The following is a 27,347-nucleotide window of genomic DNA, read 5'->3' as shown; positions in this document are numbered from 1 at the left end:
TATGCAGCATCTCTCACAAATGTCTCCATGATTGCAAGGCACACTCCCTGTGCAACAAACGCTGCGTAATATCATTGCACCTGCTGCACCCATGGTCAGTGCCGCGTTAAGCCTTCGTGGGCCCTGAGCTAACGAACGCAAAGGTGTGCATTTTATTTCGTTGAATAAAAAGTATCCACCCCAACGAGTGTACGAGTATCTGAGGTGCGGCGTTTTTTTTCTTCTTCAGAAAACCAATATGACTCATTTAAAATTCTGTACTACTTACATTACTGCATGCATAAGTTTCGGAAACCCACTTTTAAAATACGGTCAAATGCAATAGATCATCGTTAAAACATGGTAATAGACCCTTTCTTTGTCCATTTATTCAGCTTCTTAATGATTTTAGTAGTAACATTTAACATAGATAGGCTTTAGCAAGTTATTGACAACATTACTATTATAGCCTACTTAATTTTTATGAACATGCACACGGCTTCTGCGCGTGCGAGTCTTTAAAAGTATGTGGCTGCGGAAAGATGCTTTCGGCGTGTGCACTGCGCACTATAATCTAGTGGACTTTTGTTTTCAAGCACTCAATTCACTTTCGCATGGGCTGTTGTACACACGCGGTCCGTGCCATCCCAAAAATTGGGCTGCACGCGGACTGGGAGTGCGGAAGTCCGCGAACCCTCCTGATGACGAAAATTACGAAGTATACCTTCGTGTTAAGCCCGTAATAGCGGGTCACCAATCCACCCAGGCCCATATGCAAGTGCATACCTAGACGCCACGCCACTGTCCTGGTTGTATTCCTGCGTGCATGTCCGTTGCGCCTGTGACTCTTGATTCGGGTGTGTGACGACGATGCGTTTTAAAACACAAAAGAAAACTGGGGGCCCCCCAGTGTTCGGGGCCCTGGGCTGCAGCCCATGTTGCCCATTAGGATAACGCGGCCCTGCCCATGGTACGGCAGCAAAGTTCCTTGATTATTGCGCCGGAATGAGAGTATAGTTCCAAGCCATATTGGCCTAGAAAATCGCAACTTTTCATTTTCTGTCAGTCTCAGTACATGAGGTAACTACAGAAGAGTCAAGTTTTAAAAAGGAAAAAATATCGAAACCCTTTGAGTCTTTTGATAAAAATGCAAAACAAACACGCACATCGAAACAATTTTGAACTTCATATTCTGTATACACATGCTTACCATCATGATTCAAAATGATGATCTCCTTCTGAAGTTAATATTTCATATCAAGTTTTAACAGAGAACTAGAAAAAAGGAACACGAGTTTACAAGTAAGAACTGTTTTATTTGTTTACTCGTACTGCAAGCATGTTTTTATTTGCGTCAAATCCCTCAAGTGAAATTAGTTTTAAAGGGTTAGTTCACCCAAAAATGAACATTCTGTCATTAATTACTCACCCTCATGTCGTTCCAAACCCGTAAGACCTTTGTTTATCTTCAGAACACAAATTAAGATATTTTTGATTAAATTCGAGAGGTATCTGACACCTCCATGGATAGCAATTTAACCACCACTTTCAAAGTCCAGAAAAGTACTAAAGACATTGTTAAAATAGTCCCCGTGACTGCAGTGGTTCAACCTTAATGTTATGAAGCGACAAGAATACTTTTTGTGCGCAAAAAAAAAAAAAAAATGACTTGATTCAACAATTTCTTCTCTTTGGTGTCATTCTCCTACATAAATAATAAAGTAGTTATTTTTGTTTTGTTTTTGTGCACAAAAAGTATTCGCTTCATAAAATTAAGGTTGAACCACTGCAGTCATGTGGACTACTTTATCGATGTCTTTTCTACCTTTCTGGAACTTGAAAGTGGTGGTTAAAATGCTAAATGGAGGAGTCAAATTCCTCTTGGATTTCATCAAAAATATCTTAATTTGTGCTCTGAAGAACGAAGGTCTTACATGAGGGTGAATAATTAATGACAATTTTCATTTTTGGGTGAACTAACCCTTTAAGACTTGAGATTTAACGGTAATTATTTTGATACTTTGAAATATATTTTTTAATATTTACATTTTGAATAAAATCTAAAGGTGGTTATAATGTCAGACAGTCAATCCATATGGCTTTATTAGTTGACAAGTCTGTATTTTTACTTTCACTATGGTGATGTGCTGAGCATAAGGGAGGAATCTTTGCTGTCTGATTCTTTCATCTCCTCAAAGTTCCTCACTACATCCTCAAGGAAATTCACCACAGTCTTCAGATCCTCACTGCTGTCCAACACGTTCTCTCCTAGCGGTCCCTTCAGCCTGGTCAGTGTCTCGTTGAGCACCATCAACCCATCTTCAGGCGCAGCATAATCCCCCGCCTCCTCCCCTGCAGGACAGTCAACCCCAGCAACCAAAGCCACGCCCTTATCGCCAAGGTAACGAACCAGGAAGCCCTGTAGTACTGGCCTGGATTGGTCACTCAGTGATGACCTCAGTGCTGGTAGGTCATCAGGCAGGCACATGGACAGGAGGTGCAGGAGAGCACGGCAGAGCTGTGAGCGTAAACTAGCACAGTATCGATATTCAAGGAAGTCCTCTGTATCTTCACTGTGTTCAAGGGCCTGAGCCAAAGCTTGCCACACCTCGGCAAACTGGTGAACATCACCGTAGCAATCTCGTGTTGAGGGAACAGAAAGTGCAGCAGCAGATTTGATGCGTACTTTGAAGTTCTTGCAGGAAGTGACGACGTAGGATAGGGCAGAGTAAGCTTCCTTAGACCAGTCAGCAGAACCTGCAAATGAAGTGGTGTGCGTTAAGGTGCGTTCACACCATGTCAGAATTACCGTAATTCTTGTAATTGCGAGTTGTACGAGGATATGAGCACTTTTTATTTGTAAACTCAGACATGTACCACGTGACTGCTAAAGTTAAATTTCGTTGTTGATAGTGTTGCTATAGAAACACGCAATTTTGAGTCTGAGGGGGTTAAGAGCCAACACTTTCTTAGCCCAAACTCATCACACATTGATGCTTGGTCAGGACTCCTCAGCATTATGTTTTTAAAGCGCAGGGTTCCCCTTTAGCGTCATTTTTCAATGTGCAGTGTACTCTATGATTTCAGTTGTTTGCCTTATGCATCAGATCAAGACATATTTAATTTACATTTTTAAAAATAGAAATGATTTCATAAATATTTATACTTTCATATTTTGGAGCGCCTAACCCCACTCCTACCTTAAACCCACTTCAACAATTTAAAACACGTAACAGGCAAAAAAGTACAGTCAAAAACTGACCAAATAAAAAAAAAAAAAAAAAAAAAAAAACAGTAAAAGTATTACAAATAACTTCTCGGTTACTGTTGTAACCTCAGTTCCCTAAGGGAGGGAACAAGATGTGGTGTTGTTGACTAAAGGCCTTTGCACACTGAGTCCGAAATTTTCGCATGCGTTTTTTCATATTCGCAATTCTAAAAATTCGTCACGCACAGAGACCTTGCACACTGAGTCCGATGCGTATTAATGAATGCGTTGCGGAAAAAAAAAAAAAAAAAAAAAAAAAATTGCAAAACATATATAAAATGAAGTCTTCAAGCAGCAGTGAGCACGATTTGTTGTGTCCTCTCTTCGTAAAAAGGGAAAAAGAAAGAGGAAATATTGGGTCAATTCAATCCCGAGATTGCATAGAGAGAAAGGAGAATTCACCTCATCAAGGAGCTGCGGGATTATCCGAGCGTTTCAAAGATTAGTTACTTCAGGATGTCAGTGGCTCTGTTTGATGCTTTACTACTGGCACAATCTGACTTATATTCTGTATCTTTGTATTCATCACGTTGTTTGTCATTCAGTGCTACTGATTTGTGCTGTAGATGACGTGGATCAACTTGTCAGATGGCATTCTGGATTTTTGCGTTCACGTTTGATGGCTCTGAATTGTCAAAACGTCTCTCAAAATGCGTGCCACGGATGCGAAAAACGCAGAAAATCAAACTTGATCCAAATATTTTTTGATGGACGAAAGTTTCGGAGGCAGTGTGCAAACGTGATTGACATAACGTGAGGTCGAATTTATTTTTTAACGTGCGAAAGTTTCACATGCGAATTTCGGACTCTGTGTGCAATGACCTTAACACTAGGGGGTCACACTTGGGAGCCCCAAACACCTCTGATACGATGAAAAAAGGCCAATGAAAATTGGCAAGTGGAATTTGCATGCCACTCCTTGAACATACGGGTATAAAAGGAGGTGACTTGCTCCACTCATTCAGGTTTGTGCAGAGGAGACCATTTCATTGGGCAGTTCAGCATTATGGCAGTAGGGGCACCACGTCTCATTCAGAGTTACAACAGTAACCGAGATGTGGTGTCGATGACTGACACTAAGGATTTCCCAAGGAAAACGCCACAACAGCTGAACCGTTTTATGAGGTCTTGATGGTGCAGATGTCGGCAAGCAACTTCATGCTGGGTAATAAGTGAACTCACATCGTCGTAACTTAGCCAACGCCCCACGTAAGCTGCGTGTTACAAAGGACTGCGTGGCTTACGTGGGGTATTGGGTTGGTTACTGAAAGGACAGTGCTTACAATGGGAATAGGCTGCTTCAGCAGGGGTCTCATTTATAAAGCATGCATGTATGCACAAAACGGGGCTGGAAACGTGCGTACGCCAGTTCCCAAGCAAATGTTGTGATCTATAAAAACAAACTTGACGGGAGAATGTGCGCACCTTTAAGCAAACTTTGAGCTGTGCGTAAGCACATTCTGGAGACAAAGTGATATGAATTGAGATAGATGTGCTACTTTCGATCACTTTTCCAGTGACACGCTGAGGAGCGCTGGGAGCACAATAATTCCTCTTTAAACTAAACTGCAGATGTTATGACAAAATATTTTTTCAAGAATGACGATTAGTGATGCACACTTAACTTAGATATTATGGAAGACACTGCTGGATTCGATGGTCGAACGGTCCGTTGTCCAGTTTGAATAGGTCCAATAACATCTTACTGTACAACCACAGCTGCAGGAGGTTGATGTCCTGTGAAGGATCTTCAAACAATTGCCATTTGAAGGATATAATTTGAGGAAAACGGTAAGATTTGCATGTTTTCTTTTTAAAATACTTTGTCAGTGACGCGCCGAGTCAGACAATTGTATTTACACTGCAATAAATAAGTAGTCGGTGTTAACCCTGGTGTCACGTGGTTGGGAACGTGTATGGAAATGATATGCAGATGAGGTTATGCATAGTAAAACTAGGCGTCGTAAGCTCCATATATAGTTATTTCGGGGAGGAGGCAGGGTGGAGATGCATGTACGCACAATCTTCCGCTGACTGGGATTTATAAAGGGATTTGTGCGCAGGTTCTGGCGTACGCATGATTTTATAAATCAGATTTTTTTTTGTGCGTACGCAGAATCTAGCTTTTGCGCGTACCTACACTTTTAGTAGAGATCCTACGCACAGTTTTATAAATGAGACCCCTGGTCTTTTAACCTTTTCTCTTTTTATAATATAAAAAAACGCAGCTGTGCAGACCAGAATTTAGTGCTGGGGAAGCGCTCTTCCTCCTAAGTAGGAGAAAGGGCACTATGGAGACCATTTCCTGCCAATATTGAGAATCGAACCCGCAACTTTCGGGTTACCAGTCTGATTCCCTAAGCATTAGGCCAAAACAGCCTGGAGGATACATCATATGGGATTACAGGGAATCACAATATATGGAGCACTTCGCTCAAAGTACACACGTTGACCTATAGACCATAGACCCTTATTCACAGAGAAAGTATAATAATAGGAAAATTGAATCATCTTGGAGAGAGTTTCATAGTGTAGACTGTCGTAACTGAATGTGACGCGCAGTTTGAATGCTGAATAGAGAATGACAGATAGCCGCAACAGAGGGAAGCTTTTACGTGAACTTGAATTTATGGACTTAAATATTCATCTGTACCTCACATTAAACTATGCAAAGGTTTCAGAAGACTTGTAGTGCACAAACTTTATGGTGCTTTATAATGTTTTTTATAATGTGCCTTTTGTGGGGCTCAACAATAACCCAGAATAGTTTACACACAATGTCGGATTTGGATTGGTCTCGTCTGGCAGTAACATAGCCGATACAGATACTATATAATATCGGATCGGTGCATTCCTTGCAAACGTGTCAAAATGCGCTTCTGCGTTAACATCTTGAAAGGGAGCCTGTGAAGTCCTGATTCAAAACTCACAGGTCTAGGACTGGTCGTAGCCCACCGCCTTTCTTTGGTACGATGAAGTAAGGGCTGTAAAATCCCTCCTTCATCTCAGCTGGAGGGACAGGCTCTACTACATCCTTCACCAAAGGGTCTGCAATCTTTGCACAGAGGACAGAGGTGTCTTTGCCCACCACCAAGGCAAAAAGGACACTGCTGACCCTGGGCAGGTGCCTGGTGAACTGAATCGCATAGCCGAGTTTGACTGTTCTGAAAAGCCATGGGTTTGGGAGCATTAACCACGGTTCTAAGCTCCGTGTGAGTGACACCAGCGGGTCGATCATTCTTGACGTACCTGCAGCAGGTGGAGCGTTGGCCACCACTTCAGGAAGTATCACGTCCCAACCCTGTGGTCGTGCCTGTGGGTTATCTACCTTGCTCCATATACCCTGACTGGAACCGACCTATAAGGGGTGAGGATTTGTGTGTCGGACTGAACGTGAGGTGGCGTACTGGCATATAACATGTTCAGACTGCGAACTATGGCCACGTACACACTGTAAGTTTCAGGAGTGGCAACCGCATTTATGTGCGGAAGTGAATCCCCTAAATCATCATTACATGTGTGTACAGAACACGACTCACTCTCGAAAATGCGATGATTGACAGCTTGGAAACCATAGCGATGTTCTGGCATCTCTCGTGTTTGGCATCCGTTATTGTGACTAAAGTAATATTACAGTGACAAAACACTCGTTATTTCAGCAATTTAACGAAACACTAATACGGTCGACGGAGGCGTCGTGTTTTGTTTGTACAGCCAGTTTCACACAGCGCGCGGCACTCATTCTGTGTTGCCATGTTCACTCATTATAAGCTTTTTGGGCTTGTTGTTTAAGCTTGTCTCATAAAGCAAATGGGTTTATGGAATTATTAAAGTGAGCAGACATGAATTGCGATTTTCAGCATAAAGCATTTGGATAGGCGTGCATACACGAGAGACACACATTACGCCGGTGCACGTAAACGTCATTAACAACTAGTTGTTCAGTTCGGTTCCGTACACACTGCATAGAATTTCTGTAAATAAAGTTGTCACTACCTGTATTTTTCGGGAGTTAATACAGTTTTAGAATGCAGTTGTCAGTCCCGTATTTTACTGAACTGTGTGTGTACAGAACACGATTAAGCACTAAAAGGTGAACTGACAACCGAATTTAGCTGCAGTGTGTACTTGGCCTATGTGACCTACTAGAGAAGAGGGAAGCTGCTCCTTTTCCCTTTTGGTACCGTTGCAACTCGGGCAGAAGGCCAAAAATCAAAAGAAACAAAGGATCTTCCTCCTGGTTCTCCATCAGGGTGAGGAGCGGTCTAGACACTGCCTCGGGTTCTCCGTGCTCGCCTGACAAATGGGCTGCGTCACTCTCCTGTGGGAAGCTTGATACTGCGGCCAGGCTATGGGCTCAGACTACAATGGATCTGGTGTGGCTGCTGCAGGTGGATACCTATGGCGATGAGCAGACAGAGCGTAAGATGTATGTCTGCCAAGAACTGCTGGGCAAAGTCTTCGACAGAATTCCTGAAGAGGCCAAGAAAGTAAACCATATCACCGTTACTCATCTCAGCAAGGTTGAGTCAGAGATGTTGTTCATGGACCACCATGATGGATATCGCCTAGCTGAGAACTCATGCCATAACCATCATCGCTTGCAGACCCGGCTCAGAACTACCCTCATGGAGATCTTTTATTGCCTTGGCCTACAGGCTGGCTATGGCATGCAGGGTGGAGGCCGCCTGCCCAGCAGCACTGCAAGCCTTTGCCTTTAGAGACATAGTAAACTTACATGCCCCGGACAGGAGTCCGAGACAATTCAGTCAGGTGGTGTCGTCTTGCAGGCATAAATGCACCACAATTGCACAGGTACCTCCTGGCTGCTGCAATGTCAAGGGTAGTGAAGGTGGAAGAGCATGTGAAGCGGGTCCGGGCAGTGAAAATTCCCTCCATGACTTTGTCCGCTCTTCATTCATTTCCGGGAAGAAAGGCACTGGGGCCGGGCGCGATACCAACCATCCAGCTGTGACCGCTCAGGACAGGCTGGAAGATTCCACTCCAGCCTTTTGACTGAACTGGTGGGAGCCCAGCCAAGTCTTCAGCGTTGGAAGGCATAAGCCCATCCTCCGATGCTGCAATTGACAGTTCATCCTCATCTGGAGCCCATAATGAGAAACTTGCCTAAAATTGCCAGGATCTCCACTTGGCTCAGTGTATTTGCGCATGCAAATTCCACTCAACAATTCTCAGTGTATCAATTCCTCAAAGTATCAGGTGTCTTTGGTTATGAGACACACGAGAGCCAATGCCATTTTACAATCAAAGCTTCTTCGGGCAGCTATTTTTGAATATGTGCACAGGCATCTACGGCAGATGAACATGGTGATTGCTTTTGGGTCTGTTCTTGGAATATTTTTACTTTTTGAATAAATTGTGTCTGTAGTTGTATCTGCAATAAATGTAATAAATTTATGCTGGCTGTTTAAAATGTAAATCACACCCCAACATAATGACAAAATTATAACCCAATATATAATTTCATCATGGCGATAAAATTCCCATGTCCATCATGTCTGTATGACGCCAAAGGTTTCTCACTAAAAGCAATGGAGCACCCTGCTGAGCTCACCCTGCATTGAAAAATGATGCTAAAGGGGTACCCTGTGTGTTAAAAAGTGACACAGGGAAGTCCTGACCAACCATGGGAATGACAAGTTGGGAGTGAGAATATGTTGCAACAGCTCTGAGTAAAACTTCAAGGGTTGTCATCTGGTAATTATGGTAATTATGGTAACATCTCTCCTCAACATGCCAGATGACTTGAGATGTCATTAATCTCCACAACACAAATATGACAGATGAGTTATGCAGAGGTTTTATATTCAGGATTAGAGATTTACCAAAAGCCCTAAACCAAGAATAAGTGATAGTAATAGTGATTTCTGTCTTAGCAAACACCACTAATCATGCAAAAAGTGATTTTTTTGTGGTCACTCACCTAGAGGCAGGCTGCGATTTCTAAAGGTATTGCCCAGTGCATAGCAGGCGTTCCAGCGCACTTTCATGGTAGCATCTCCTCTGACTGTATCGATCAGTGCCCTTATGGCCTCCTGCAGAGGCTGCTCAAACACAGGCTTTCCCAAGTGCACCGGCTGCAGGAAGTGAAGCAGATTTCCGAGGGCACGGACAGCATTGCTCTTTACCTGCAACAAAGGAAACCCTTATCTTCTTGGAGTTTATTCTACTTCAAGCATTACTCTATGGTACATTATGAAATGATCGGGATAGGACTCGGGCAGAAATCATGTTCATGGAAACCGATTATTAACATTACTTTAGTATGAAGCAGAGCAGGACCGAGTGTTGTAGGAGCGGAACAAAGCCGCTGGAGCGATTGCGCAACACACGGCGCAAGCAGCGGAACTTTTACTATGCCGCAGTCGCCGGCGCCACTTCCGCTTTTTCAGTCATGAGTATGAGGTAACACAGCTCTGTTTATCATATTAGATACATTTGAGTGTGTTGAAAATGATGTTATAACGTTACTCTGTGCGTTCACTCGGCGACTGCTGTGAGACACTTGTTGCAAACTAGATCGATATTAGAATATCATCTTAAATTCTGAATGGGGTATGTTGATAAATGGAATGGAATTCATTTTAAAACGTATTGTATGATGGAGAAAATGCTGTATTACTGTTACTAAAAATAAAGCTGCATCTGATTATGCTATGTTAGCTACTTCACAAAATACTGTTTTTCTATGAGGCATGGTACTCAAAAAAAAAAAAAAAAAAAAAAAAAAATCAAGAAAATTAGATTTAAACAACAAGACTAAATGTGTTGAGCTATATAACAATAATTAGTTTTCTAACTATAAATATATCAAAACAGGTGTTCCCTTGTCTATTAAAACGTAATATATTAAAGTGTCTTTGGTGTTTCCATGGTTTCTACAAAATAAAACCGGAAACTGAGGATAATGAAGGTATGACACCATTGAAAATTGCGATTTTCTCAAGATTTACAAATAGTTGGAAACATTTGGGAAATTGCAAGTACTCAAATAAACAAAATATATAAACACTGATCTAATGGTTTTTGGATATTTTACTGCAAAAGTCTTACATATGGCAACCCTTAATGGATTAAACCAGGTTTTAACTAATCTTGAATAGACAGAAATGTCCATTTAAATGTCAATAAAAAACAACAAATATCCTGTATCAACTGATAAAATAATGACAAAACTGAAATGGAAAGCTAAAAGCTACACATAATTTAATGTAGTTTAACTGTAGTCAACCTACTCTTCTAAAAGTTTTTTTTTACACTAAAAGCAACAACAATAGTCAAGCTGTTCAAACTATATATAAATATGCATTACTGTTGAAAAGTTTGGGTAAGATTTATTTTTTTGAAAGAAATTAACTATTTTATTCAGCAAGGATGCATTAAATGAATCAAAAGTGACAGTAAAGACATTCCTATTATGATACAAAAGATTTAGATTTAATTTAAATGCTAATATTTTGAACTTTCTATTTATCAAAGAACCCTGAAGAAAAACTGTGATGACAATAATAACTAATGTTGCTTGAGTGGCTATACATATCTGACATTTTTTTATTTGATAACCTTCAAGATGCAGAATGTTGTAACATTTTTGCTTTAAATGTGAGGGGTTTGGGGATATCATCTACCCTAATAAAACATCGTATTTTAACAAATGTCTCACTCTCCCCAAAACCAGTATATATCAGGCATTCCTAGTCCCAAAATCTTAAATGTTTGTATCATTTAGCACAGTCGCAAACATTTACTCCGCCTTCATACTTGTAGAAAGTTTAAAAGGAACCACTTTAGAAATCTTCTGCAGATGTTGTGAAAACATTAAGTACATGTTAAAGACTTTTGGCATCACTAATAAAAAAATAAATAAAAAAAGTTACCCACCCTGTCTTTATCTCCTGAAGCTTTAGTGGCAGATCTCAACATGTTCAGCAGCAGCATATCAGAGAACTCTTCCTGAAACTCCAGCCCCACTGACTGCCTGAGAACGACAGATGAGCAAATGAAAACTATCAGTCCGCAAGATTTATGTAGCAAACACAAACACAGATGTGGTTATTAGCCGCTCTCACATGTTGACAATAAGCGTGTCGGTGAGGTTGCCGAGAGACCAGGCAGCCTTTGCACGGACGTTCGGTGAGCGGTCATCCAGAGCGGTGAGGATGGCATTAGCCGTGTCTGCCACAAACATCACATCCTGTGGTCATCAAAAAATATAATATAGTAATAAATATATAATATAATAATAATAATATATATAAATATAGTAAAGTTAGTCAAGTTAAATCAATCATTCTTTTGAGATGGGCACTATTTTTCTAGTTAGATGAAGGTGGATTTACTTATATTTAAACTTTATTACATTAATGAATAAATAAATTATTAAATAGGAGATGTGAAGCTCTTTCATTATATGAGAAGGCTGACCTCTCTCAGGCAGGGAAAGAGGATGTAGACACCCAGAGCTCTCACGGCTGCCGCCTTCACCAGAGAGTTCTCGCTGTACGTCAGTCCCAGCAGTATCGTGATACACAGCACTTGTGTCTTATCCTGTAGATATTGATATAGACGAATATCACAAACACATTTTATAACTCAACTCCACATTCGATCGAATGACTTCCTAAACACCTGGAAACTCAAGAGGTCAAACACACTCACGGGCAGCTGGCTAAAAGCCTGTGGCAAGATGGAGGAGAGGGTGTCACATGCACTGGTCTGTAGGGTGGGATGCTGCTCGTTCTGTAAGGCACTTATCAGTGGACCACTCAAGATCTCAGACCAGAACTGAACCACCTGAAATGGAAAAAAGACCAGAATTACATCAAAGTGATCACCTTTGAATTAAGTTTTGTTATGTACCACGCCACGTTTTTTTACCTGGCAGACGGGCACACGTTTGGCACTTTGTGGAGTGTTGGCATCAGCTCTGTACTGCTGGATAATGCCTGTTCCCAGTTCTTCTAGAAGCTTGAAAAAGGAACAGAAATTTTAAAATAGATGAAGATAGAGACTCACTTTAACAGTTCATGAAAATATGAAAGGCCCTTGTCCATGCTAAAGTCAACGCTATGATGCTAGGATTTTGGTTGATAGGTTTTTTTTTTTTTTTTACTGGGCCAAGTAAAAGAGAGCCAACCACAGGTCTCCATGAAATTCTGATTTCTAGATTGGCGTCAGTTCTTCCATCAATACAAGTATATGGGATTTTTTCATTTTCATTTTTAGTATATGGGATGTTTGTGGACAATAACTATAAAAGTGAATAATCATTCTAATACTATGAGAAAAGCTAATTCCACACCACAGCTATAATACAACGATAAAGGAACGATATCATTGGAATCCGTTTTTTTCCCCCAGATGATTAACGATAAAAATATTAACAGCCAATCAGAATCCACCGACTTCAAAGAGCTTGTGCATTTAAAAAGGCAGAAGGCAACTGCAGAGTGCACCGAAAATAAAAGTGAAATGAAAGTGAAATAAAACTTTATAGTAATTGTATATTGTTTAGTTATAGTTATCCTCAGTGTCGATGGCTTTAAAGTCGTATAATTAAGTTATAATTTATGCACTGGTCTGAAAAGACAGACTGCATGCAAAAACCAGCCAAAATTTTACGTCAAACATTCCTGTTGGTGTGAACAGGCCTTTAAGGTTAGAGACTTGAACAAAATCCAAGTATGAGCAATAATAATAGTGAGGTTTGCTTTAGTAAGCACCAGTTATGAGACAGGAAATGACAAAGACAAAGATTTGGTACTTTAGCGCCATGAAGTTGCACAGATGGCTCTTGCTCTGCAAGACAGCGAGCACTGAGATGCCCCAACTCCAACAGAGACGTCTGAGCCAATGAGAAGTAACCCTTAACCAGATGAGCCAAAACCTGAAATAAACCACAGGCAAACAATTATGTCAAGAACTTGTCAAGAAGCACAAATGCTGTGGCTTTTCACAAACAGAACACTCACCTGAAGGGCTTCAAGTCGAACAGGTGAAGGTTCCAGTGATGCTCCACTAGACCCCCCGGCATCACTATCAGAGTACGGTTCCTCACGAGGCTGCGTGACCAGATTCACGCACAGCTGCAACAGCCAGCACGGTCCCTCCGGACCCCCCTCAACTTCTCCTCCAGGAGACGAGGCATCTTCGTCTTTCCGAGCAGGTTGTCTCCAGTTGTGAGAGAGCTCCTGTGGGGTCCTGATGCCGGGGGTGTTGAGGGCAGACGTGGATCCGGGCTGCTGGAGGAGGAGCTGGATCTCTGGGAGGGGGGCTTGTGTTGAGACTAATGCACCGAAGAGGGTGAGACAGGACACGCGGACATTCACATCTAACATGGAAGGAAGAGACGGGATTGTGAATTGGCTGAATTTTTAGCAATTATCAGGGCAAGCACTGAACATCTGGACAGATTTAAAGAGTTAGTTCACCTCAAAATGAAAATGGTGTCATAATTTACTCACCCTCATGTCCTCAACCCATAAGACTTCGAAACACAAATTAAGATTTTTTTAAAAATATTTTCCAGGTAACCAAAAACACACATACGTAGAGCAAATAACATATGGTAATCACTTAAGCTTGTGTGTGCATCAAGTGCCTTCTATGTTTATATGTGAATAAATTAAGCGACTGTATCTTTTCACAAGACTTGTATTAAACCGCTTGATTGATGTGGATTAATTTTACGACACCTTTATGACCTTTTTGGATCTTCTCAGTGTTGGTTATCTGGACTTTCAATGGAGGCACAGAAACCTTTCAGGTTTCATTAAAAATCTGGGTGAACTAAGCCTTTAATAGTACAACTGAAGCGCCTTGTAACAGTACCTCTGTGGCGTATATATGGACGGATCTGTTTCCACAATGGGCTCAGCAGGCCAGGTCTTAGACGGTTATAGGGCACGTTGGACACCAGGTGTGCAAGGCACTGGAAGACAAAACACAAACCGTGTTCACAAACTCTTTGTGGGGTAAAACTCTTGCAAATGCCCTAGAAAAACAGCAAATGCTGACCAAACCACCTTGTATTCCTCAATGGAATATTTTTGTATTTGGAACATGCTCATAGTTATGATATAGTTGTGATGTTTTAGCAGAATAACCACAGGTTTAGTTGAATTGGTAAATGCATAATGGCTAAACTAAGTTCTGAGAAAAGGTCAAGCACTGCATAAGCACTGCATATTTTAGTATTATTTATTTAGTATTATAGTATTTATTAATATTTTGATTTATTTATTTTCAGCTTTCATTTTAGTTTAGTTTTTTTAGTAATTTTGTTATGTGCTTTGTTTTTTGTTGTTGTTTTTTTAAAATATTTCTATATAGCTTTAATTTATTTTATTTCAGTTTTAGCTTTAGTAATTTTAGTACTTCAACTTAAACATACAATGTTGCTTTGGCAACTAATGAAATGTGTTTAAGTAATTCATTTAATATTGATATTTTATTTATTTTAGCTTTATTTCAATCACTGAAAATGAATTTAAGCCCTATAAATTCTTTTGCTACGCAAATTTCAAAGGCCTCTAAATTTTCAACAATCAAAACTTTGCTGAAAAACCTGTTGTACACAATCTACTACATGTCTTCTGTCGTCTGATTGGTAGTTTATACTTTTTTAGCAAGTAAAATAACTTTTAGTATCATTTTAAATCATCATTTCATCTTCAGGTTGTGTCTTTTTCCTGTGAAATCTTTTCTGATTTTTATAAAGTATCAATTTTATATTGTTAATAATGTTTCAAGATGAACATTTACTGGACTGAAACAACTTAGGTTTACTTGATGATATCCATACATAATTCTTCAAAAAAATCATGTTAAAATGTGAGTTTCAAATATGATACATCAGGCTTTTAAGGACAGTTTATTTGTATCTCAATCGTTTGCACTGCATTATATGTATTGCCCCCACAATAAAAACTACAGAGCTTTGATCATAAAACTAAGCATTTAAATATAATCTTACTAAAACATTATTAGGAGATATAGAATGACAACTGATATTTATATGCATTTTATGCAAGTAATTTGCTATACTGTTGTAAAGACAAGCTAGCAGAATTTCATCTTACTTTTTAGCTGAATAAATATCAACAACTGCAGCAAATGGCATATTTCTGCTCATTTTGGGCCTCTGAATAAAAAGAGGTATTTTTATTTGAGTATGAGCTTTTTTTTTTCTTATTTGTCTGAAGTTTCAATAAACTGTTACATTTCCAAACTGTTATTTCTTAAGTCAGGCTGTAGAGGGTTAATCGTTTTAGTTGTAGCCAATAATAACTACACTGGCATGAGTGTGAGTTTTATTACCTTTAAGACCTGTGTGAGGGTCTGGCAGGAGGACTCCGCTACGAGCGCTAGCAGCAAGCTGCGGTGCAGCTCTCTGACACTGGCAGCTAACGTGGCCGAGAAAGGAGTGAATGCTTGGCGGGGCACACTGGTGTCTTCGGCTGTGGAGAGGAACTGTCGAGAACCTTCTAGAAGAGCAGACAGAACCTGAAGAGAGCCTGCTCGCACCTAGGAGCAAATGGAGTACGTCAAAAGACAAATATGCTACATTTATCTGATGTCAGAAACTAAATGGGCAACAGTGGACTTGTGTTTTACCTTTGGGGAGGGGTCCTTCAGGGCTATGGTCAGGAGGGTAAGAGGAGGAGGGCCTCCAATCCCAGGAGCATCTGGAACAAAGGAAGACCAGTATCCATAGAGGATTCTCTTCTCAACACACTTGACCACAGCCAGGAAGCACTGAAGCGCACTCTGCCGCACACGTGCTTGATACAACCTAGGCGAGAGAGTGGCCAATACAAATATAAATTTAAATCCATGTCAAAATTGTGCAATCACGTCTCAAATTTATTTATAATAACATTCATATTGTATATTTATTTATAATAACAATAATTAATGATAACTTATAACTTAAATTACAATTACTGTGAATTATTAAACATCAGTTTAAAAATATGATTTGTGATTTATTGTTGTTAAATGGCCCATTTTAATTAATAATAATAAAAAAATGGTAATTTATTGCACAATATACAATTGCATAATCAAAAAATAATAATCATAATGCATAGGTCTTTATTGCTGTAATTACTATTTGGTTACACAATTAATATTACAGTTATGTCAGAGCAAAAATACAGATTCCGTTAATGGACGATTAACAAAGGCAAAAAAGTGAATATAATAACGATGATTAATAGCAATAATGGTGTAATATGAAAATGAATGTGAATTATTAAATAATAATTAACATTGATTAAAAAAAACATATGCATTGTTTTTTAATTAAAATGCCTATTTTTTATAATAATAATTATTATACAATAAACATACAAATTAAACAAGTAAAATCAATATATCTGTTCTTGGACACTTCAAGGATTAGTCCACTTTCAAATTAAAATTTCCTGATAATTTACTCACCCCCATGTCATCCAAGATGTTTATGTCTTTCTTGCTTTAGTCGAAAAGAAATTAAAGTTTTTGATGAAAACATTCCAGGATTATTCGAAACGATTGGTCATTCTATAAAAAAAAGTTTTAAAATGATATACTTTTTAACCATAAACACTCATTTTGAACTAGATCTCGTCTTCTTCTCTATTAGAATTCTGGCAGTATATACACTGCTTAGTGTATTACTGCCCCCCACAGGTCAAAGTTTGAACTAAATTGTCATGTACAATATGCACGTGCAAGAATATAATTAAAAAAATCGTTTCGCTAGATAAGACCCTTATTCTTCCTCTGGGATCGCGTATAGCCCTTTGAAGCTGCACTGAAACTGTAATTTTGACCTTCAACCATTTGGAGGCCATTCAAGTCCACTATAAGGAGAATAATCCTGGAATGTTTCAATCAAAAACCTTCATTTCTTTTCGACTAAAGAAAGAAAGACATGAACATCTTGGATGACATGGGGGTGAGTAAATTATCAGGAGATTTTAATTTGAAAGTGAACTAATCCTTTAAAATCACATACACAATCAGTATTAGTGTTTTTAAAAAACATTCAATATCTACACAATACATGCATTTTATAAAAAAAAAAAAAACATATGCATATTTATACATTTGTGTTTCTTTTTCTAGACCATTCACCACCTGTCAATGTTTTATTTTACCTAATAATGTCAGAATTTCCTGGCATTAGTGGTCCGAGAGTCATACCTGAGTTTAGATTGCATTCCTCCCTCAGGGTCGGAGAATTCGGAGTCAGAGCTCCCTTTCTTCCAGGAAGGGTAGAGCTGCGGAGTCCCTCCTGTAACGGACTGCGTGCCGAGTGACCAACCACTCTGATCTACTCCACCTCCCGCAGTTTTGAGAGGCCCAGAGACATCGTCACCCTCTCCTTCCTCTGCATCCCTCTTTCCCTCGGCTCCAGCTTTCTTCCCTTTCCCACGAGACTTACGCTTCTTGTTCTGTTGGGACTAAAGTAGAATTATAGTTTTATCTCCTCTGGGTGATCATACAGTCATTATGTATTATACTGATTTTATGTTCATTTTTAATGTTATAGTTATTGGCCCGAAAAGAAAAATATATTAAAGCTGATAAATAATGAATCATTTCCTCCATCTGAGACACTTCATGTTTAAATAGCTTGAAATATGATTGGAATCACTTCGACAAGGAAAATACAGTTAAAGGGATAATTCACCCAAAAATGAAAATTTGATGTTTATCTGCTTACCCCCAGCGCATCCAAGATGTAGGTGACTTTGTTTCTTCAGTAGAACCCAAATATAAAAAAAAAAAAAAACATGCACATGGCTTGTGACGACACATTGATGTCCTAAGACACGAAAAGACCGGTTTGTGCGAGAAACCGAACACTATTTATATGATTTTTTACCTCTAACACACAACTATGTACAAAAAATGATATAAATTCTGTTCAGTTTCTTGCACAAACCGATCTTTTCATGTCTTAGGACATCAATGTGTCGTCACAAGCCGCAGGGTTTGATTTGGATTTGTCTATGCATGTTTTTTTTACTCTTATAGATGGAATTCCTATTGAAATATATTATACGACTGACAGACGTCAACGGTTAGAGTTAAAAATCATCATTTGTATTCTACTGAAGAAACAAAGTCACCTACATCTTGGTAAGCAGATAAACATCAAATTTTCATTTTTGGGTGAACTATCCCTTTAAGTGCAATGTGCTGCTCAAGACTATCATATAGGCTACATAACATTATAATAAGAACACTACTGTAAAAGAATGTTGTGAATTGTTTATGTGCCCATGTTTTAGCATGTTGTTATGAGATATGCGCATCCACAATGGAGATACACCTTCATGACTAGCACAGTCAATTTCGCTTGTGCATTCACATCTTTTTGTGCTATTTAATAGTTGCACTATTATGTTTATTTTGCGTTTATGCTTTGGTTAAGTTAATTAACGCGGTATATATTAGTACTTCAATTTACCGGTAATCATCTTTAGCTTCAGCGCATGCAGCTCAAACAGCAAGTGGGGCTGTCATATACATTACACTATGTTGAAAACACTATTGTAATAAAACGCTGTGAATTCTTTGGGTTTAGTTGCGGCATTGTTGTGGGAAAAGTGCTCCACAATAGGAGTTATAAATGACTAGCATGTAACTTTGTTCAACTTCACTTGTGCATTTACATCATTTTGTGCAGATATAAGTTGTAATATTATGTTCATGTTGCATTAATGTCTGATTAATCTCACATAGGATGAAATTGTGATTGAAGTTAATTGACAAAGCGCTTCAGTTTACCGTGTTCATTCAGCTCTTCAGCAACAGCACACGCAGTTTTGAAACAGTAATATTAATTTGAACATGTTTCCTTTTCAAAAACATTGATGCACTATTAATAATAACCAGCCCTTTTTTCTCAAATTTTTTTCATCAACAATATGGTTTAATTAAAATCCTTTTTTCATTATTTTCCATGAGAAGGCTATACCATTTTATTTATCTATGGCACATGCAGTTTGATTCTTTATACGAGTTGTCCAATGACTTGTTTGCATTATTTAGCCATTATTTTATTTTTTTGTAAGGCAATACATTTTTTTTATATATATATAGAAAGTTGGCCATAGGAGTGTAAAATTAATTTTTAAAGTTAAGAAATCTTGCACTGGTTCACTATAGGCTACTGTACTGTATATGCTTGATTTATGTTGAAGTGCTTGCGATATGGCTTCTAATGGTGAGCCTTTTGTTTTTGTTATCAGGCCTAAAAAAAAAAAAAAAAAAAAAAAAAAAAAAAAAAAATCACATCAACCTTTGGATTTAGATGTAGAGGCTGACATTTTCATATCGGTGCATCCCTTCTTTATACTTGTATTTCTGACACATGTGCATGAATGTTCTTGCCACCTACCGCTGCAGTTTTTTTCTGCACAGTTGAGTCTTGTGAAGGTTCAGGTTTTGCAGTGGAAATAGTCTCGTACTGAGGGAGAGGAGCTGGGTACAACACCTGTGGCATTTCCACACTTATTCCTGGCAGCCCGTAGAACATGAATCTCTGCCAATGACACAATGAGACAATTATCAGTGATAATACAATTAGCTTCCCTGCACTTACCAATTCAGCTCCCTTTTTGAACATTATTACCAATCTGTAAATCTACACATATAAAAACATTAATAGAATATATGCATACTTTGAGCACAGCCAATAAAGTGCCCAGATCCTGGTTTGGAATGGGTTTCCATTTTCCACCATTGAGAAAATACTGCATTCCCTTCAGAGCGCTCTGCAATAACTGAAACAGAAGCAATGGAAAAGTTTTTATAGTACACAAACAAGAGAACAGGTGAATAACCAGCAGTTCAACTACAGCAACCAAAGTGGTTTGAGTGAAGGTGTGGTCACATTTACCGTTGCACTGCGAAATTTGGCACACAAAATCCAGAAATTCAATAGGAATTCATGTGATTGAAAGTTTTGCGTGAGGGCGAAAAATTCCCCCATGCAGATTTTACACACACATTCATGTTGGTCGCATACATTTGCCGGATTGGCCAGAAGAAAGTGGCTTAGTTTGAAAGTGAGTTTTGCTTAAGACATTGTTACAGTATTGATGATAGAAATAGGATTTTGCCTAAATTTGGCTATTGTGACCGCACCTTCAAATCTAGCAGCATCAGAAAACATGCAGTACTGACTGTACAGAAGACAATGTCCTCCACATCAGGCGTTTTGGGGGACTGCAGTGTCCGCAGGAGGATTCCATAGCATACACCTTTATATGGCTCCTCTAAATATGGCTGACCTGGAACACTAGCATACAAACAAATTGACATTTCACCGTAAAGGCCTGTTCACACCAAGAACAATGACTTTAACAATGAATATAACTAAAATCGTTCCAATTCCATGAGAATAGGGAAGTCCACACCACAATTATAATGATAATGACACAAGAGAAACAATATTTTTAGAATCACTTTCAGAATGATTTTTTCTCCCCCAGCTGATGAACAATGAAAACACTGACAGGCAAAAAGAATTTGCTCCGAATTTAAAGAGCTCAAGCATTTAAAGTGGCAGATGACATAACTGCAGAGTGTGCTTATAGCAAACAGAACGTTATTGTCAGTTGGTGTGAACACTAATACAGTTATCGTTCTTGGAGGGAACCGACCTTAACTCTGCTGAAGAGTCTCTCTCTGCTTTTAGAAATTGTATTAATAGTCAATAATAATAGATTGTTGAAAAAACTGAAACAAAATGGATGCATGATATATTGGTACCATGAGTTATCAGCTGATTTTTTCAATTTTTTCAATTTTTAATTTACTGATATCGGCTAATATTTAAAAGGTTAGGTCACCCCAAAATTAAAATTCTGTCATTAATTACTCACCCTCATGCCGTTCCAAACTCTCAAGACTTTTGTTCATCGTCAGAATACAAATGAAGATCTTTTTACTGAATTCTGAGAGATGTCAGTTCCGAGAAGGGTTACGCAGCACGCTTGATCTTCCGGAAGAGGTTTGTTCTTGTGCGTTATTCAGGTTAGGTTGAGCTTTTGCTTATGTTCACTGATCAATGTTAAAGCCTAAATTAAATCTGTTCATCATACAAAGGGATCGAGTCTCTTCAGAAAATTTGGACTAAACCGCTTTTGAAGCATCAAAGTGTTCGTTGCAAAGGCAGTCAACGAAGGAACAGACATCTCTCAGATTTCAGCAAAAAGATCTTCATTCGTGTTCCGAAGATGAACGAAAGTCTTACAGGTTTGTAACGACATGAAGGTGAGTAATTAATGACAGAATTTTCATTTTACGGTTAACTAACCTTTTAATATTTAATTGTGAATGCTCATTTCATCTGTTTTTACATTATGAATGCCATCGTCTAACACTCAAAGTTAATCTGTAAAAACTGTAGAATAAATAAATAAATATTAAATAATTTAAACTGTATAATTTAAACTAAATGTTAAAGGTGCCCTCGAATAAAAATTGGCAAATCTCAACATAACACCGACTGTTACGTAACAGTCGGGGTGTACGCCCCCAATATTTGCATATACCAGCCTATGTTCCCAACATTATGAAAGGCATTAGACAAGGGCCGCCAGTAACGCCTGGATCTGCACAGGTGAATCAGACAAGGTAAGCAAGCAAGAACAACAGCGAAAAATGGCAGATGGAGCAATAATAACTGACATGATCCATGATAACAATATATTTTTAGTGATATTTGTAAATTGTCTTTCTAAATGTTTTGTTAGCATGTTGCTAATGTACTGTTAAATGTGGTTAAAGTTACCATCTTTTCTTACTGTATTCACGGAGACAAGAGCCGTCGTTATTTTCATTATTAAACACTTGCAGTCTGTATAATTCATAAACACAACTTCATTCTTTATAAATCTCTCCAACAGTGTAGCATTAGCCGTTAGCCACGGATCACAGCCTCAAATTCATTCAGAATCAAATGTAAACAATATAACAGTATACAATACTCACATAATCCGACGCATACATGCCGCATGCATGACGAACACTTTGTAAAGATCCATTTGAGTGTATATTAGCTGTGTGAACTTTGTTTATGCACTGTTCAAGGCAAGCGTGAGCTCTGTGTGCGTGGAGCACGAGAATTAAAGGGCCAGTAGCCCTGAATCGGCTCATTTATAATGATGCCCCAAAGTGAGCAGTTAAAAAAGTGAATAAAAAAAAAATCCATAGGGTATTTTGAGCTGAAACTTCACAGACACATTCAGGGGACACCTTAGACTTATATTACATCTTTTTTTTTAAAAAAAAAGATCTAGGGCACCTTTAAATGTGATCTTATGAATAGCAAATCTAAAAAAAATATATCCATTTTCCATCATAAAGTTAATGGTAAAAATAAATATTATAATTTTTACATTTATTTATTCAAAGAATAGTCATATTTATCCCAAATGTACTAACATTTAAATTACTCATCTGATACAATGCACTTATTGTGTACATACTTTTTACAATGTACTACTTAATAACTACTATAATTAATTTCTGTCTTTACATCTATGATTACACCGTTGACACCTTCCTTTACACCTTCACCCGAATAGAGTATTTATTTACATTTTCTTACCAATGCAAGGTTAAAGACAGTGCATATATTGCGATAGTTAGGGTGTATTTAGGAACAAATACCAATCTGAAACAAAAAATGGCAATAGGAACACAATACTAAAGTAACTTAAGGCTGGAACAAACTACACAACTAAAATCTGAACAGGTTTTAAAGCGCTAGCCATCATACACTTGTCGACTGCATAAACGGTTAAAGAGAAAAACTGGGGATCATACACTTGCCGACTGAGCATCACTTTCAAGTTTTACCAGTCAGAAGTTTGGAATTTTCAAAATGCTTTTGAAAGTCTCTTATGCTCAAAGTAAAATACTGATGTTCTTAAAGGTGCCCTAATGCTTTTTCACAAGTTCCCATGAATGTGTCTGTGAAGTTTCAGCTCAAAATACCCTATAGATTTTTTTTTTCTTCATTTTTTTAACTGCCTATTTTGGGGCATCATTAAATATGCACCAATTCAGCGTGCTTCCCCTTTAAATGCTCGCGCTGCTCGCCCCCAAGCTCGCGACTCTATAATACATTATATAAACAAAGTTCACACAGCTAATATAACCCTCAAAATGGATCTTTACAAAGTGTTCATTATGCAGCATACCTGATTATGTAAGTACAGTATTTATTTGGATGTTTACATTTGATTCTGAATGAGTTTGATAGTAGATAGGCTGCTGCTAACGGGGCTAAAGCTAACATTACACACTGTTGGAGAGATTTATAAAGAATGAAGTTGTGTTTATGAATTATACAGACTGCAAGTGTTTAATAATAGCGACGGCTCTTGTCTCCGTGAATACAGTAAGAAACTGTGGTAACTTTAACCACATTTAACAGTACATTAGCAACATGCAAACGAAACATTTAGAAAGACAATTTACAAATATCACTAAAAATATCATGATATCATGGATCATGTCAGTTATTATTGCTCCATCTGCCATTTTTCGCCATTGTCCTTGCTTGCTTACCTAGTCTGATGATTCAGCTGTGCACAGATCCAGACGTTAATACTGGCTGCCCTTGTCTAATGCCTTGAACATGAGCTGGCATATGCAAAATTTGGTGGTGTACATATTAATGATCCCGACTGTTACGTAACAGTCGGTGTTATGTTGAGATTCGCCTGTTCTTCGGAGGTCTTTTAAACAAATGAGATTTATATAAGAAGGAGGAAACAATGGAGTTTGAGACTCACTGTATGTCATTTCCATGTACTGAACTCTTGTTATTCAACTATGCCAAGATAAATTCAATTTTCAATTCTATGGCACCTTTAAATCGGATGAAAATATATCAAACAAGTTTAATCCCCTCTAACTGGATGGAATCATAGTCTGAAGCAAAAAATTAAGTTTGTGTGATACACTTCACAATTTTCAGGAAATCTGTCAACTCCGACTGCCCAAAATCTGCAGACTAGCTTTCGGCAACTTGCTTCGACTCATTCAGACTGTAAATCGGGGCAAAAACCTGGTCAAAAGTTGTGTGGTGTTCCAGCCTTTAGTTAAATTTCTACTACATCTTAAATAGACATTAAACAGCAGCCAGTTATGAAAGCTTGATTCATGACATGATTTCATTCCCAAGACACTGGACATGCCTCACCTGAGACACAGATTAGCTATGCAATGCACAGCAGAACGGCGCAACTCTATGTCGGGCTGACCAGGGTCACCATAGCTCACCAGAATACCACTCAATCCAAGGAGCTCTGGAAGATGCTGGAGAGGATTCCAAAATTAAGACAATTAGATTATAAACATCATTAGAAAAATAAGTGAGAGTTGCCAGTTCTGTCACTCCTACCCGCTGACATTTGGATCCATTGCCATAGACCAGTGAGGAGAGGGCAAGCAACACTTCCGGGTGAGTCCATGAGCTGCATGTGCGCAGAGCACGTGAACAGTACGACACCAAAACATCAAGCGTATTCTCATCCACTATTATCTGTAGGTAATAACACAGGATATTTTTCAGACGATTATGCCTCTTGATAGGAAGCCATATATGGCCTAGTGTAAATACCTGTAGCTGGTTTAGAAGTTGATGAATCAATTGGCACAGTTTGATGATGAGATGCTCTTGGCTGAGAGGAACCAGACGGCTTGCTTGCATAAGCATCTCACACACAACCTACGAAAGATGACAGATGGTCATTTAAAAAGCCATACTGGACAACAACTACCAGTGAATTATGCCCTCTCACAGACTTATTGATATTACTGGAAATTGTAGGAATTACCTAATTTGTTGTACATGTTTCTCTTAATTATTATAATACATTTTATATATACACACTACCGGTCAAAAGTTTGGAAACATTACTATTTTTAATGTTTTTGAACAAAGTCTCTAATGCTCATTAAGCATTTATTTCATAATAAATACAGAAAAAAACAATAATATTGTGAAATATTATTACAATTTAAAATTATGGTTTTCTATTTTAATATACTTTAAAATATAATTTATTTCTGTGATGCAAGGCTGAATTTTCAGCATCATTACTCCAGTCTTCAGTGTCACATGATGATGATTGATACTGATTGATTATTATCAATGTTGATAACAGTTGTGTTGCTTAATATTTTTTTAGAACCTGTGATTCTTTTTTCAGGATTCACTGATGAATAAAAAGGTTAAAAAGAACAGCATTGATTCAAAAAATAAATATTTTCTGACAATATAAATCTTTACTATCACTTTTTATCAATTTAACACATCTGTGCTGAATAAAAGTATTAATTTCTTTCAAAAAACAAACAATTTTTTCTACAAATCTTTACAAAAGATTTCCTTTTTACATAAATGCTGATATTTTTTAACTTTTTATTCATCAAAGAATCCTGAAAAGGTATCACAGGTTATAAAATAATATTAAGCAGCACAACTGTTTCCAACATTGATAATAAATCAACATATTACAATGATTTCTGAAGGATCATGTGACACTGAAGACTGGAGTAATGATGCTGAAAATTCAGCTTTGCATCACAGAAATAAATTACATTTTAAAGTATATTAAAATAGAAAACCATAATTTTAAATTGTAATAATATTTCACAATATTATTATTTTTTCTGTATTTATTATGAAATAAATGCAGACTTAATAAGCATAAGAGACTTTGTTCAAAAACATTAAAATAGTAATGATTCCAAACTTTTGACTGGTGTATGTACATGCTCAAATACACATGTACTGGTCAAAAGTTTTGAATAATGAAAGAAGTCTGTTATGCTCACCAAGGATGCATTTCTTTTTGTTAAAAATACAGTAAAACAGTAATATTGTGAAATATTATTACAATTTAAAACAACTGTTTTGTATTTTAATATAATTAAAAATATAATTTATTCATGTGATGTCAAAGATGAATTTTCAATACTTGAATACTTTTATAGGATACATTAAATAGATCAAAAGTGACAGTAAATACATTTATAATGTAACAAAGGAATTCTAGTTCAAATACATTTTGTTGATTGAACTTTCTATTTATCAAAGAATCCTGAAAAAATATATCCACAAAAATATTCAGCAGCCAAAAAGCACTGTTAATAATAATCATTATTAAATAATAATTGAGCATCAAATCAGCATATTAAAATGATTAGAAAGGATCATTCATGTGACACTGAAGACTGGAATAATGATGCTGAAAATTCAGCTTTGACATCACAGTTACCGAAAGTTTTTGCGTCGTTTGTTCTATAATGATATATTTTGGAATAATAATTTACAAAGTTTGTGTCTCAAAAGCTGTATACCTAGTAAACAGCATATCTGCGATGCCAAGACATGTTGTCTAGGTAGGTGACTTGCAATGTTTTGGGAGACTAATAGCTTGTCTGAGCTTGACAGCATAAAGAAAAAACAGCATAAATCAGATCAAACCTCTGGATGAATGTTGTCATGGTTGCTGCTGCTGTAGTTTTCTGAGATGAGGTGGTCGAACAGTAAATTGAGTTCAGTTTTCAGAGTCGCGCTGTCAGACGGTCTCAGAGATCTGAGTTTATTTGAGCAGCGACTGATCTGATCCTGCGCCTGCGCGGATCCGTCGAGCTCATGCTGTGCCTTTGATAGAGGGACAAACCTTGATGTATCGGGCGAGGCGGACTGAAATCCATGTGTTTTGCGATTAGAAGAAAAACTTAAGTCCGAATCATAAAACGTTACCTTACCGGCCATCTTTACAGGGCCAAAATAGCGGCTTTACTATGGTAACCATGAACCACATCCGCGGTCAACCGGAAATTGTCGTTTTTAAATTAAAAGTCTTTTTAAATTTTTAAACTGTTCCTATTAATCCCTCTGGTAATTTACCAGTCACTCATATATACTACATTTATTTTGTATGCTCTACATCGTGTGGCAAAAAGGTAGCATTTAGTATGTATATAGAATTTAAAATTTACAATATAAACTGCATACAAATCGTTTGCAAAGCAGATTAGAGGCAGAATG

At 37.9% G+C, this 27,347-nt stretch overlaps 1 protein-coding gene across 1 annotated transcript; it reads right to left on the bottom strand.

Annotated features, from left to right (window-relative positions):
* Positions 1–1,874: 1,874 nt before the first annotated feature.
* On the bottom strand, positions 1,875–27,082 carry heatr6 (HEAT repeat containing 6). Its single transcript, XM_067375685.1, has 20 exons — positions 26,778–27,082; positions 24,906–25,013; positions 24,687–24,827; positions 24,486–24,601; positions 20,453–20,567; positions 19,948–20,049; positions 19,665–19,808; positions 17,459–17,718; positions 15,884–16,061; positions 15,587–15,793; positions 14,099–14,198; positions 13,240–13,598; positions 13,032–13,154; positions 12,146–12,235; positions 11,927–12,061; positions 11,693–11,815; positions 11,338–11,462; positions 11,150–11,246; positions 9,192–9,396; positions 1,875–2,736 (listed from the first exon to the last, which is right to left on the bottom strand). Exons 1-20 carry the CDS (start codon positions 27,069–27,071, stop codon positions 2,114–2,116), a joined length of 3,645 nt encoding a protein of 1,214 aa, XP_067231786.1. The 5' UTR covers positions 27,072–27,082; the 3' UTR covers positions 1,875–2,113.
* Positions 27,083–27,347: the final 265 nt, after the last annotated feature.

Source organism: Chanodichthys erythropterus, chromosome 22 (assembly GCF_024489055.1).
Source record: "Chanodichthys erythropterus isolate Z2021 chromosome 22, ASM2448905v1, whole genome shotgun sequence".
In the NCBI taxonomy this organism is placed as follows: domain Eukaryota; kingdom Metazoa; phylum Chordata; class Actinopteri; order Cypriniformes; family Xenocyprididae; genus Chanodichthys; species Chanodichthys erythropterus.
This window is presented reverse-complemented; position numbering and strand designations above follow the sequence as displayed.